Source organism: Octodon degus, unplaced genomic scaffold (genome assembly GCF_000260255.1).
Source record: "Octodon degus isolate 3935 unplaced genomic scaffold, OctDeg1.0 scaffold00031, whole genome shotgun sequence".
Classification (NCBI taxonomy): Eukaryota; Metazoa; Chordata; class Mammalia; order Rodentia; family Octodontidae; genus Octodon; species Octodon degus.
In genome coordinates, this window is record NW_004524607.1 from 7515030 (window position 1) to 7529350 (window position 14321).

At 43.1% G+C, this 14321-nt stretch overlaps 1 gene segment (V, D, J or C); it reads left to right on the forward strand.

Moving 5' to 3' along the window:
* Positions 1-5048: 5048 nt before the first annotated feature.
* LOC111816368 lies at positions 5049-12098 on the forward strand. The segment is given in 2 exon segments: positions 11358-11500; positions 11600-12098. Coding segments are annotated over 2 exon segments (384 nt in total).
* The last annotated feature ends 2223 nt before the right edge of the window (positions 12099-14321 follow it).

Consider the following 14321-nt stretch of genomic DNA (forward strand, 5'->3'; position numbering starts at 1 on the left):
AGAGACAGAGACAGAGAGACAGACAGACAGACAGAGACAGACAGACAGACAGAGACAGAGAGACTGAGAGACAGAGAGAAAGAGAATAAGGAGGTACAAAGATAGAAATTGAGAGGTGGAAGCCTAAAGACTGATATGAAGAGAAGCAGTGACAACTCAGAGCAAGGGAAAAGGAGAATTAAAGTTGGAAATGGAGATCACATCAAGAAGTAGAAAAACAGGCAGGGGAGATAGCCCAGTAGAATAAGTGCTTGCCTGGCAAGCGCAAGAGTCTGAGATCAAATCCCCAGTTCCGCAAAAAAAAAAAAAAAAAAAAAAAAAAAAAAGAAAGAAAGAAAGAAAGAAAGAAGAAAGAAAGAAAGAAAGGAAAAGAAAAGAAATAGAGCAATACATATACAACATACACAATACAATACATATACAAAATAGAAAATGAAAAGTACATACAGAGACAGAGAGATTGAGGAATATAAATGAAAGAAAAAAATCAGTGGACAGGAAGAGAAGTAGAATTGTGGAAAAATAGCTGGAGCACGAATGTGTGAGGAACCTTAAAATCAATTGTTTTCTTATTTTTTTTAAATACATTTTTATCTCTTGTACTCAGGATCAAACTCAGGAACTTGCACTTGTTAGGCAGTCGCTAGAAATCAATTCTTGATAGTGGCACAGGGAGTTGTACAATGGTAGTTTACTAATTTTAATGTTTTTCATACATTTAGTGGTCATAATAATTCCATAAAGAACTTTGCTTCTTCACTACTGGCATCCTGAAACACAGTTGGGACAAAAGCAGCAAGGTAATTGTTTGATTGATAATCTTATCTCTATGTTCAGAGCAAGGTGATACCTTTGGAGCCGTTAGCAACTGCTGGTGTCCCTTTGTCCTTCAGTTTTCTGAGTGAATATTTATATTTCTTAAAGTGTTTGCCTAAGTATCTTTGTTGCCTTCCATATCCCATGGACGTCCAGTGCGGAGCACTCAGTGGGCTCGGTGTTGCTGCCCCAGCTGTCAGCCACGTGCTCTCTAGTGTCAGGTGCATAAAGTGCTCTGGGTTGGTCTTCTACCGCTCCCCAGTCTTGCAGTCAGCCATTACTCAGCTGGCTAGTACTGTAGGGAGAGGGGCTTTCAGATGCCACAGTATAGAAGTAGCAGTCCTTCTATACTAACTAAAGCATTGGCGCATTGTAGATTTTACTTTAGGTAGCCAACAATTAAATAAAAAAAATCATTTGACTTAAAGTATAGATGTGAAGGATTTTATTAATTTTTTTAGATGGTTCCTTTTTTTTTTTCAATCTTGCATTAAAAGCTGGGCTCCTAGCAGTATCAGCTCAAAGATAAATGTAAACAATACCAAAATGCTGCTAATAGTACTTGGTTCATTGGGTACATTTAAGATTTTTAGTTCTCTCTCTCTCTCTCTCTCTCTCTCTCTCTCTCTCTCTCTCTCTCTCTCTCTCTCCTCTCTCCTTTGTTTCATTCATTTTTTCTTTTGTCTTTAGGCTTCCAAGCAAGCTACTGTTCAGAGGTAATTATACTCTACGTGTGCTGCAGAAACAGCTCAACAGTCTAAGTGCCTGCCTAGGCAAGCGCGAGAACCTGAGTTTGATTCCTGGCACCACGTGCCATGCTGGCACCACCGGGGTGTGCTGAGCTACCCACAGAGATCGATCGGATCTGGTAGCACATGCCTGTAATCCAGCACTGGGAAGGCTGCAACAGGAGGATCAGTATGAGTCCAAGCTGGGTAGTGAGACTCTGTGCCAAATACATTTTTCTTTCTTTCTTTCTTTCTTTCTTTCTTTCTTTCTTTCTTTCTTTCTTTCTTTCTTTCTTTCTTTCTTTTTTTTTCTTTCTTTTTTTTTTCTTTTTTGTGGTACCAGGGATTGAACTCAGGACACTGCACTTGCCAGGCAAGCACTTATTCTACTGAGCTCTCTCCTCGGGTCCTAAATACATAAAATTAAAAAAAAAATTATATTCTATGCTACCTTTGATGTATAGATAGCTTCACTGATGTAGTTTGTAGTTTTTAGTTTTTGAAACTGGTTTCCTTTAGTATGTATTTGCAGTCAGCTACTGCATTTAGTTTGTATTTTAGTTTATACTTTTGTATTTGTTTATACAATGAAAACCTCTACATATATCCAATGCAAAAATTATAAAGCATGATCTTTTAAGAGACGTTTAGACTGCCTTGTTTTGCATTATTTTTCAGCTTCATGAGCAAAATCTTAATTACTTGTGTGTAATATTTTTACTTTGCTTTCTTTCATTCAAAACATGTCATTCAATTGGATAGTAATAATTTTTCCCTGCACCACCTATGGAGAACATATTATACATATTTATCTAAATTTGGTGTTTGTATTTTGGACCTGAGGCATTTGATTTTATAAATTTTAATCATTTTTTTATTTTCCAGCAACCAGATTTTATGTTTTAACTAAAATAATGCACACACCTCAAAACTATAAATGCAGAAATCCAGACAATTGGTGTTTTCATTGTTTTATTCATTTATTATTAGAGTATGTGTCATGCATACATCTGAAATCTGTATATAGCAATTACTGTACTAGAGGAAATAGTAGTGAAGAATGTTAAGTGTAGGTTATCTGTCCCTGGTAGCTGCTCTGCTGCACACTCCAGCTATCCCATCCCATTTAATCTTTACGTGTACCACTTGAGGCTTCAAGTACCGCTGACCTTAGCAAATGAGAAACTCAGGTTGATGGGATGAACTGACTTTGCTAAGGCTCTAAACTATGAAGTGATGGAGAGCCTACACCAGGGCTATGACCTTGACAGAAAAGGTGTTCATTCCACTTGCATTTTGTTACCTACAACGAGGGCTGCTGTGATTTCACAAATGTGATTTTCATTTATATTTCCTCTTCAATGAATACCTCTTTTAGTCTCCTAGTCCATTTTCTATTGTGATATTCATTTTTATTAGTTTGTAATTGGCCTCAAACATTTTAGAGACATTAACCTTCTAGCCAATATGTAGAAAAGACATTACCTCATTACCTATTTCGTGAAGGTGTCGGTAACTAGAAATTCAAGTGTTTTTCCTCCTAAAATCTACCAGTTTTCTCTTATGGCCCCTATTCTTGGTGGTGTATCTCACCTGTAATTTGTATGTAATTTGTGAATGATAAATCTGAATGCTTTATGCTCACATTTTGATTACACCTAAATGCTGAACCGTTCATTCAAGAGTATGTGTTCTCCTATAGTGAGCCAATTGCCAGAGGAGAATTTATTGAACACCTAGTCAGCCTGGCTGCTCTGAATATACAGCTTCATTCTATAGTAATGTCTCACACACCTGTGGATCTTTCTGGATTTTTCCACAGTGTCCCACAGATCTTTCTCCTCTAGCCCCAGTGTTGTCTTCTTCTAAGTGCTTAACTTTCATAATCTGCTGGAGATAGCTTCCTATTTGATATTTTAGTTGTTTGTTTGGACTTTTTGGGGACATTTTTATTTAAATGCTTTTGACATTTTGTCTTGTCATACTTCAGTGTGACAGCAATACTTTCCTCCCTCACTTATAAACCATGAGCCCCTTCCCAGTAAGAACTTTCCTGGTGAGAGGTAGCAGTGCCTGAGGACCTGTGAGACCATCTGCACGTGGCCTGGAGACCTGCTCTCTGGTGTTCCTGCATTAACTCCTATCCCTTGTTAGTTGCCCAGATGATAGTTCCAGTTCCAGCTCCTGCTCGTTTGGTTTCTTAGAAAGCCTGACCACTATGATGCACATTTTAAGACTGAATCCCCAGTCGACAAGCTATCCTGCCTCTGTACTTCCTCCTTGTTTAACCCGTTTAAGCGACTGACTACCAGAAAACAGGGCCTGATATTTTGGAAATGGCCTTGTTCAGTACACTTTGGTGTAAATAAATCTGCCTCCAAGTGATGGGTTCCATTTTGGAGTTTCTCTTCACTGTTAAAACCGCAGCAAAGGATGAATTACACAAATGTCAGGGACAGCTTTACACATTCCATTATGGATTGTCTAAATACATGTTTTAATTTATCAACAATTGTGATGGGATAAAATCTGCACAACCACTTTTAAGTTCTATTATTACTCAGTTATACTAGTTTGATCGTCTGTCTTTGCGTCCTTGAATCTAAATGAAATGCAGAAGTCAGGACACGCTGAGGGTACTGGGCGAAGGGCGGGATGGATGTGTTACACCCACATGCCTTGACACCTGCTCAGATGTGAAGCTAGAGGAGAGACAGAGCAATGTGTGTAATGGAGGGGGTTGAAACGATCCAAATGTTAGATGAGTGTGTGAATCTGTCAAAATGAAATCTATTAATGTGCATAAACAACATAACCTGATATAAGAAAGATGTAAAAACAAAATAAATACAAGTTTCCCAGGTACATTTGTATGAACATTAAGTATATATCAAATATTTCTCAGAACCAAATACTTTGTATTTTTAAAGGAAACCTTGCAAGCCCTCTTGAAGATCGTTTTGACTAGAGGATAGAGAAACTAAAAAATTGACTCGTCACATGCGCATAGGTCAGCTTCATCGCTTTGCACAGTGTCTCGTGGGTCACCACCGTTGATTCGAGTTTCTTTCAATTAGATGGATACAGGGATCGCCTGATATATGGCTATCGACTGCCCCACACTGTACTCACAGATGTGACTGTACGTCAGGATGACAAAGAATTTTCATCTCACCATGGCAGCATTAACAAAGGAATGGTAAAGCTGTCACCGTTCCCACAAGAGCCAGGGCCCTGTTTTTCAGACCCACCTCCCAACGTGTTCAGACTCCGTCAGCCTCTGTCCAGAGCTCTCGGCCCCAGGCTTCTCTCCCTCTGGTGAGGACTTGCTCCTGGCCACCACAGGGGGACGCTGCAGGAGCGCGCAGAGGCAGAGAGGCAGGGGGGCTCCTCCCAAGCACCGCCCCTGGGGGGGGGGTCACCAAATGGGCTGTCTTTTAGACAGTTCCACAGCGACTGATCTTGCCAGTGACTTAGTCAGGAGCACCAGTGCCAACTCCCTGTTGTAGAGATCCCTTCATGTTTAGTAGTTTGGAGAGGGCTTTCTGTTCGCATCTGGTCTCTCTCCTATAAGGCCAGGAGAAGCAGCCATGCTGTGGGCTGGGGCCCTGCTGCTAGCTCTCCTGCCGGCTGGTAAGCGCGTGGTTATTTCCCCCACCCCCGGAAATGCCAAAGAATACCATTAACTCTTCTTCATTATTTTGTGCTGTTTCCCTGGCAGGCAGGCAGACAACTCACAACAGAGAAGGGGGAATTGTCTCAGTCACCAAGAAACGTGGGTCGCATTTGACAATCACTTGTGACCTGCGTGCAGGAAAGAGCTATGTCCACTGGTACAGATTTCAGGAGGGGCAGGCCCCCCAGCGCCTGCTCTATTATGGCTTCTCCAAGACTGTGCTGGACTCGGGGCTCCGACCAGGGAAATACAATGCTTACCAAGCTGCAGAGCATATCAATACATTTGTAGTACGGAGTGTGGAAGAAGGTGATGCCGGTGTGTACTACTGCGCAGTGTGGACCGGCACAGTGCTTCACACCTGCTCTATGCGACGCTGAAAAGTCTGCTTTTGGCTGCTCCTGGTGAACAGGATAGATCGCCCCCCGGCTCACTTCCTCCCTTAATACCCCCTATGACGCGATCCACTTCCGCTTGAGTGTTTAATTTGTATATTGTTTTTGCCAGAAGCAGTGTTTTTAAACAATAGCTTCTTCTTAATTTCAATAAGAGGAAAATTTTTAATAACTGTTTAATTCAATAATATTACAGAGGTATAAATTAAAAGTGAAACTTTCGTAGCCACCTACCATCGTGAATATCGATAAGGGAGCATCCTGCTTTTGGTGCTCTAGGCTTGTCTATGTCATTGATAATCTTCTTCTCAGGTATGTCCAATTAGTTCTAAAAGTCACAGCATAAGCTTAGGCTCCTTCTCAGATCCCAGGTTGGCGGTTGGCCAGCAACCCACTGTCTAAGTTAGAGGCAACAAGAAAAGCAGGGGTCACAGGACGAGTTCCCACCCTCAGCTCCCAGGTCTTCACTCGGGCTCTTCCTGATCTGCATCTGCAGCTCCCGCCTCTGCGTGGCCCCACCACGGGGCTGAGTTCTTGTCCTCCAGCGTGATCTGCCCTAGAGAACAGCCTGCCCCCTCACAACAACTTTATGTCTCTCTATGCCACGTGAACGTGTGGACCGGAACCCTCCCAACCCCTCACCTGGACTAAGTACTTGACCTCTTGCCTAAGGGCTGTTTAAATTTACTTTCCCGTATCTTTGTTTTAAACATTTCATATCTAGACTAACACAATGCAGAGCATCATTGGGAGCCCAGAGGCACCCTTCAAGGGAGAGAGGTAGAAGGAAAAGATATCACCATACAGAGTGCCTGGCTCTAGAAATGGGCAGATATTACTAAAGGTTTGGCTGGTGGTCACCAGAAGCTGTGAAATTTCTAATGAGGAATAATTACTCAATAATAAGACCATAATACCAACTGGGAGAAACACGTGTGAGTTCTCATGACACAAAATACAGTTCATTTTGACAACAAAATGTGCGATTAATACAGTTTCTTTCACCCAAAGTAATATTTTCTTGTTGCTAATCATATAAAGAAGCAACTTCTAGAGGAATATAAGAGGCAAAAAATCCTCCCATCTTCCTATTAGCCCATAGCTCACTGTCTAGGAAGCTGATTTTCCCATCCAGGCATTTGCAAAGCTGTCACTTCTTAAAGGGTGCAGCGACAGAGCTAACTAGTCCTTCACTAGGCAATTCTATTTGGTTTGTTTCTGGGACTGAACGTAGAACCTTCTCACTGAGCTATATTCTCAGTCTTTAAAAATAAATATTCAAATTTTAAAGACAAGGTCTTGCTAATTCTCTGGTTGCTCAGGCTGGGGCTCCAAATGTCCATCCTCCTGTCCCAGCCACCCAGACTGCAGAGATCACAGGTGTGTCCCACCGTGGAAACTCATATTGGGCTTTGCCTACACTCTGGGTTGGCCGCTTTTCTTGCTCCTCAGGACCTGGACTGAGCCAGAAGACCAGGGACTTGTGGAATGCACAGCCTTCTCATCTCCACACACAAAGGGATTCCACAAGTCTGGCTGCCACCACGTGCCCAGAGCAGAAGCCCATGGCAGGTATGACCTGTGTCATGTAGGTGTGGTGGCACAGAGACCAGTAATGGCTCTCACCTGGAGAAGACCCAAAACCCAAAAATATGGCCAACCAACAACTAAGCCAGATGATTTTGATGAAATAGCAATAACATAAATGGTTCTCTCCAAATATTCTAAGAACCAATGAGATAACAAAGGATGTAACTTTTACTGGGGCTAATGGACTGATGATTGTGGGGTCGTCGACATCTGACCAATGCTCCGTAAATTGATGACCAAGATAAAACTTCAGAGATGACTGAGCTGGGTGAGAGGCCTGAGATCCATTGCTTTGGACATCCCAGGACCCCCTCCCCATGCTGCCCTGGCTCCTGCTCAGGTTCCCTCAACCGCAGGCCTCCTCAGCTTTCTCCCTGGGCCCTCAGCCTGGGAAGATGGGAATTTAAGACTACACATATTCATCAGCTCTTCACTCTGGGATGGGTATTTGTTGATAAAATACCCTATTGATAAAACTGACTGAAGGATTTTTTTTTAAACAAACAATCTTTATTCTTGATATTTTGTGCCAGTTAATCTTGTTACATGCAGCATGTCCACAGCCTGCGCCTGAAGCGTGGCAGGCCTGAAGGCTGGACCAGGTAGCTTCAGGGGACAAGGGTGGGATCACAGGCATCTTGTGGGATACAAGTGCTCATTGGTGAGTTGTTGGGCTGCCCAGACAGGACCTGTGGCCATGAAGAACAATGCTGTTCCACAAACAGGCCTTGAACACCCTCTGCTTGCAGAGCTTGAAAAAAAAGTCGAAATACCATTCATGAGAGGATCAGACATTTTAAAGGAAAGACAATGTCTTATTAATGAATCTATACAGAAAAGAAAGGCAACATCACTCACTTTACATCACAGAGCCAACAATATTATGTTTATGCTTAGGAGCTGGAAAATTGATGACGTTTGAAGAATACTGCAAGAAAATGCTAAAAGTAAAACTAAAAAATTCTTATCTTATCTACATTCAAACAAGGTGGAAATATATGTAGAGAGTCCTGACTACAGAAATTCTTCTCCCACTGTCACCTTGGCCTTCTTTCCACGCAGCAGCAGTGTCCAGGGGCACCTAATGAAGACCCCCACACAACTGCAGTCCACTGTAATGAACACACTTGAGGGCTTTTTGGTTCAATGCAGATGCAGCTCGCTCATTGCAAAGAGCCACTCCTCTGATGCCTGTGGCTAGGGGCTCTAAGTGCCAATGGCTCCAGCCCTCAGTGCGCCAGCTCAGAACTGTGGGTGCCTCCACCTCTCGGTGCCCAGCGTGGCAGCTCTTACTGTTGCATTCTAAATTGTAACAGTTTTGGAGTAATTACATTGCCCGCTACCCGTGATGGGTAGGTAGCTTCTTTCCTTTTAGTCCTTAGCTTTTAATTTTGAAACTGGTTTTCTTTTTCAATTTGTACTGAAACAATGAGAACTTCTACCTATGTGCAAAAGTCAAAAATATAAGGCAGGATGTTTTTAGAGATTATAGACTCGATTCTTCATTATTTGTCATCTACACTAACAAAATTATAGTCAGTTATATTGAATTTTTTACTTTGCTTCATTGATTCAAAACATGTTGTTCAAATTAATATGATAAATCTATCCACTACTACTTTCAGATAATATGTTATGCATATTTATTTAAATTTGATGTTTGAAACTTGTGATCAGAAGCATTAAGTTCTATAAATTTTAATCATCATTTCATTTTCTAGCAACCGGATTTCACACTTTAATTTAAATAATGCACACACATTATTTAAATATTTTCACACACAACATAATTCATACAATTAATACTTTTAATGTTTTTATTCATTTATTATTTAGAATGTGCATAATTGATCCAGTATTTCTGAAATTTGTATACAACAATTACTCTGGTAATAGAAATTATAACGAAGAATGATAAATTACGTTCTCTCTGCCTCATAGGTGGTGTGCTGAGCACTCTAGCTATATAATCTCATTTAATCTCTATGAATACTGCTTGAGGGTTCCAGTAGCACTGAGCACAGCAGATTAGAAACTGAGGTTGATGGGATGAACTGACATTGCCAAGGCGGTAAAATACAAGGGCTAGCCCAGTGCTGTGGTCTTAAAATGAGATGTGTTCATTCAATTTGATTTTTCTTAACTGTAACAAGGGCTAAAGTAATTTCACAAATGTGGTTGTCATTTATAGTTCCTATTGAATGAATGTCACCTTTATATGAACTACCCATTATTCTATTAGAAGATTTATTTTTTTCTTAGTTTGTACGTGGTCTCACACACATTGGCCATGCAGACAACAAGCAGGAAAGATATTTCCTCATTATCTCTTTTTTGACCAATTCAGTGAGTAGAAATATGCATTTTTTCCTCATAAAATCAACCAGTTTTCCTTTACAGCCCCTGTTCTTAGTAAACTATCTCACCCATAACTTTTTGCAATTTATGAATGATAAACCTGAATGCTTTGTACTTACAGTTTGATGACACCTCAGCACTATTTGCAAGTGGGGAAGTGTTCATTCCAGAGTATGTCTTCCCATATAGTGAGCCAGTCACCAGAGGAGGATGCATGGAACACCTCGTCAGCCTGGCTGCTCTGTGTGTGCAGGCTCACCCTCCTTTAAAGTCTCATGCACCTGTGGATCTTTCTGGATTTTCCTCAGTGTCCCACAGGTCTTTCTCCTCTAGCCCCAGTGCTGGCTTCCCTTAAGTGCTTAGCTTTCATACTCTGTTAGGGTAGCTTCCTACTCGACATGTTGGTTGTGTGTTTTTCACATTTTTGTTTTGTCATTCTCTACTGTGACAGCAACACTCTCTTCTCTGATTCCAGCCTGAGCCTCTGTCCCAGGCCGGACCCTCCTGGCTCCAGGTAGCAGTGGGTGTGGACCTGGGAGATCCTCCTGCACATGGCCTGGGGCTCTGCTATCTAGCTTCTGTGGCATTACCCCCTGTCCCTGCATACATGGTCCCTTGGGGCAGAGGATGAGCAGCCCAAATATCTTACTTATCTGACTTCCCAGGGTTCATTGCTTCAAAAGATGAATTACTTGAGTGAGACCAAAAACAGTAACTGTCAGGAACAGTTTTTCAACATTCCATTATTGAAAATGTAAGCATATATTTAAATTATGAATAAATTTGGTGGAAGAAAATCTGGGCCGTCACCTTACAGTGCTACCTTTATTTCATTACACCAGTTTGATCATCAATCTTTCCATCAGTTTGATCATCAATCTTTCCATCAATGGATCCAAATGAAATGCAGCAGTATACTTCTGGGGGTACAGGGTAGTGAGGAGTGGAAGTGATCAAAACTAGTCCGTGCATTGAACATCTCATCAATGAGAAGTAAGGGGGGATGTTAGAAAAGAGAGGGTAGAGCAAGTTGTGAAAGCAATGGAAATATTTAATGTACACATATGAAGCTGTCAAAATGAAATCCACCAATCTCTATAATCAGTAGCACTAATGAAAAGATGTGGAAAAATAAATACAGCATGCATATATCAATTTGTATTTGTGAAAAACGTTGTGTGTGGAAAATATTTCTTGGAGTGGCACATTGTAAATTTTTTAAACTACATCTTGCTTTCCTATGTGATGATCATTTTGACTAGGTGAAGACGACTGTTGAAACAGTTGACCCGGACCTGTTGACATATGTCTCTTTCGCTTTGGCCCAGTGTCACAAGCAGCCAACATCAATGACTTTATTTCCCTTAGTAAACTGGAGTCAGGGATTATCAGGGTCTCTGTTTGTAGCTGCCCAAGTCTGTACACAGATATAAGTTAGAGTGTTCGCGGTCAGTAATGAAGAGCTTTCATCTCAGGACAAGAACACGGTGGAAGAATTAACACAGACTGAACGCAGACAAGTCAGGGTTCTCCCAGGGGACTGGCTTGTGCTACCCAGGCTCAGCCTCTCTCCGGGTTCACAGAGCCGGCCTCTCTGCAGAGCGCTCAGGGCCCCGGGCTTCCCTTCCTCTGGTGAGGACGTGCGCCCGGCGGCCACAGGGAGGCGCTGCAGAGCAGGCAGGGGCTCCTCTCAGGCCGCGCCCCTCTGGCCAGCAGCTGGGCTGTCTTCTAAGAAAGTTCCTCAGCTGGTGCTCCAGCCTGCCACTCAGTCAGGAAGACCAGCGCCAGCTCAATCTTGCAGGGATCCCTTCATGTGGAGTAGGATTTGTGTTTGGAGAGGGCTTTGGTTCTTCTCAGCTGGTTCCTCTCCTTGTAAGGCCCAGGAGAAGCAGCCATGCTGTGGGCTGTGGCCCTGCTTCTGGCTCTCCTGCCTCCTGGTAAGTGTGCAGCTGCCTGTGAGGCCCATTTTTCCCCCCGAGCCATGTGAAAGGATGCCACTAACTCTTCTTCACTGTTCTGTGCTGTTTCTCCAGCAGGCAGTCAAACATCTTCCAACGTGGAAGAGGGAATGACGGTGATGAACAGGCCGCGCGGGTCCTATGTGGAAATCACTTGCACTATCCATATAAAAACCAACTACATCCACTGGTACCGATTTCAAGAGGGGACAGTGCCACGACGCTTGCTCTATTATGATTTCTCCAATTCCAAAGCTGTGTTGGACTCAGGACTTCCGAAAGGGAAATTCGATGCTTATGTAGGTACAGCAAAGAACAGTAAATTCGTAGTGCGGAATGTGGAAGCGAGCGACTCTGGGGTGTACTACTGCGCAGCCTGGACTGGCACGGTGTTTCACGCCTGTGTGACTCTACACTGAAAAGCTGGCTGCGGCTGCTCCTGTGCCCAGGACAGCACAGTCCCCGGCTCACTTCCTGCCCCCACTTCACCGTGGTGTGATCGGCTGACACTCATAAATATCTGTCAAGGACCCTGCTCTTTCTGATCAGGTTCTCCCAGGTCACTAACAATGGTCATGTCCTGTGTGCCCCACTTATTCCATTTGTTTGAAGCGACAGAGTCAGCTGCGGCTCCTTCCCAGGCCCCAGGGCAGCTCTGAGCCTGTTCTTCCAGGCCAAGGCGGCTCCTGCAGACCCAGAGGTCACGTTACCAGGTTCTGCCTCCCAGATCTTCTCTCAGGGTCTGCCTGATCCACTCTGCCTCCCCACCCTCTGCATGGCCACCCCAGGGGCCTGAGTTCTGGGTGCCCTGGAATGGTTAGTTTCTTCTAGGGTGGGTACAGGAGGATACAAGAGAGTCCTTCTTTCCCCTCACCAAATTTTATATCTCTTCAGCAGACCAAGAGGGTCTTGATGGACCTCCAAAGCCCTCCTGAGGGCTAAAAAGTTAGAACCTTCTACTATTGAGTGTATCTGCAGCAGAATTTCCCCTAATACTGTTTTATGTTTATCTAACCTCGACTAATGGGTTTCATAGTCCCATGGGGAGAAGACCAGAGAAGCTCACTGACCTCAAGAAGGAAGTGAAGGGTGGTAGAGCAAATGTCACTGAAAAGAACGTGGTTTGAGCTGTGGGTGGATTTCATGACAATTGATGTCTTATGATTGTCTGCAGGTGTGAAATCTCTACTGAGGGATTACTGCATAATAAAGCCACAAGAACAACTCGGAGAAACACTTGTGAATGCTGACAACACATAATGCAATTCATTTTCTCAACACTGTAGGTGCTTATGGGTTTTTATTTCCCAACGTAATGTTTTTCCTATTGCTGAGCAGCTGAAAAAATAGAGGAAAATAAGAGGCAAAAACATTTATCCATCTGCCCACCAGTCCATGGCTCACAGTCTACTCAGCCAATTTTCCTGACAAGGGTCGCAATTTGACTTAGCAGTCATTTCCTAAAGCTCATCACAGACAGTGTAACTGACTGCTAGAGTAATTTCTCACTAAAACATTATTTTAGCTTTTTGTTTCTTTTTTATTGCAGTCTTTGGAATTGAACCTGGAGCTTTCACACTGAACTGTATCGCTAAATCTTTTTTAATTATTATTATTTTATTTTTAGATGGGATTTTGGTAAAACACTACGTTGCCCTAAATAGTCTTGAACTTGCTGTCCTCTGGCTTCAGACTCCCAGAATTCTGGGATTAAAGGTATGTGGCTCCCTAACCCCCCATAGTGAGGCTTCTTGTGTGCCCTGGGTTGTCTGCTTTTCTTGCCCCTCAGGACTCTCACTGATCCTCTCTTTTGCTGTTTTCTACTACATGTCAGAGCTTTCTGTTCTGAACTTCCTGTCTTTCACAGACTCTGTCTTGATCCCTATGTGTCAGCCTGGGGAGAACATTGGTGTGGTAGTGGTTGGTGTTGGTAGAGCCAGCCCAATGGAGACAAGGAACCTGCGGAATCCACACACTTCCACCACACTCCTAAAGGGGTCCATTGCCCATGCAGCTACTGTGGGTCCTCTGTGTGAGGGGTCATAATGGGTTTGACCTGTGTCATGCAGGTGTACTGGCACAGAAGCCAGTGATGGCACTCACCTGGAGAAGACCACAAGGGACAGGAAGTCCTGGCAGACTGGCAACTTGGAACAACTCTCCCTTGAGATCAACTGAATAGTCTTCATGGAGTCACAGAAATAGAAAGAATCTTCCTAGAGAGTCTAAGAGCTAATAGGATAACAAAATATGCAACTTTTACTTGAGCAAAAGAACTGATTAGTCTGGGGTCATACAGCCAGGGCACTGCACTGTGTGCTGCTGGCTTTCAGAAATGCCTGATCTGGGCACAAGGTCCTATGATCACGTCTCTCTTCAGACACCCTAGAAAACCCCTCTGTATCTGGCCTGGCATCCCTGACGTTCCCACAGCTGAAAGCTCTTCACTCTTCTTCCTAGGCCCTGAGCTTAGCCAGATAGGACTTGAGGACTACAATTATTCGTCAGCTCTTCCCTCTGAGAATGGGAATGTTTTTCCTTATTTCACAGATTGATTAAAGAATTGGTTTCAAAAAACATCCTTTATTTCTTGAACATTTTGATTTTTTATAAACACATGTACGACTTGATTATGAATTTAACCAGAGATTTCTGGAGAGGGGAGTAGATGTCAGAAGGCTATGCTCCTCAGTGGACAAATGCGCTGATACCTGTGGCTGAATATTCTTTTCAGATGTGGAGCCCAACTGCGGCAGGTAGGTCACTAAGTCCTGCTTTCTTCAGAGCGTGTGTCTCTCAC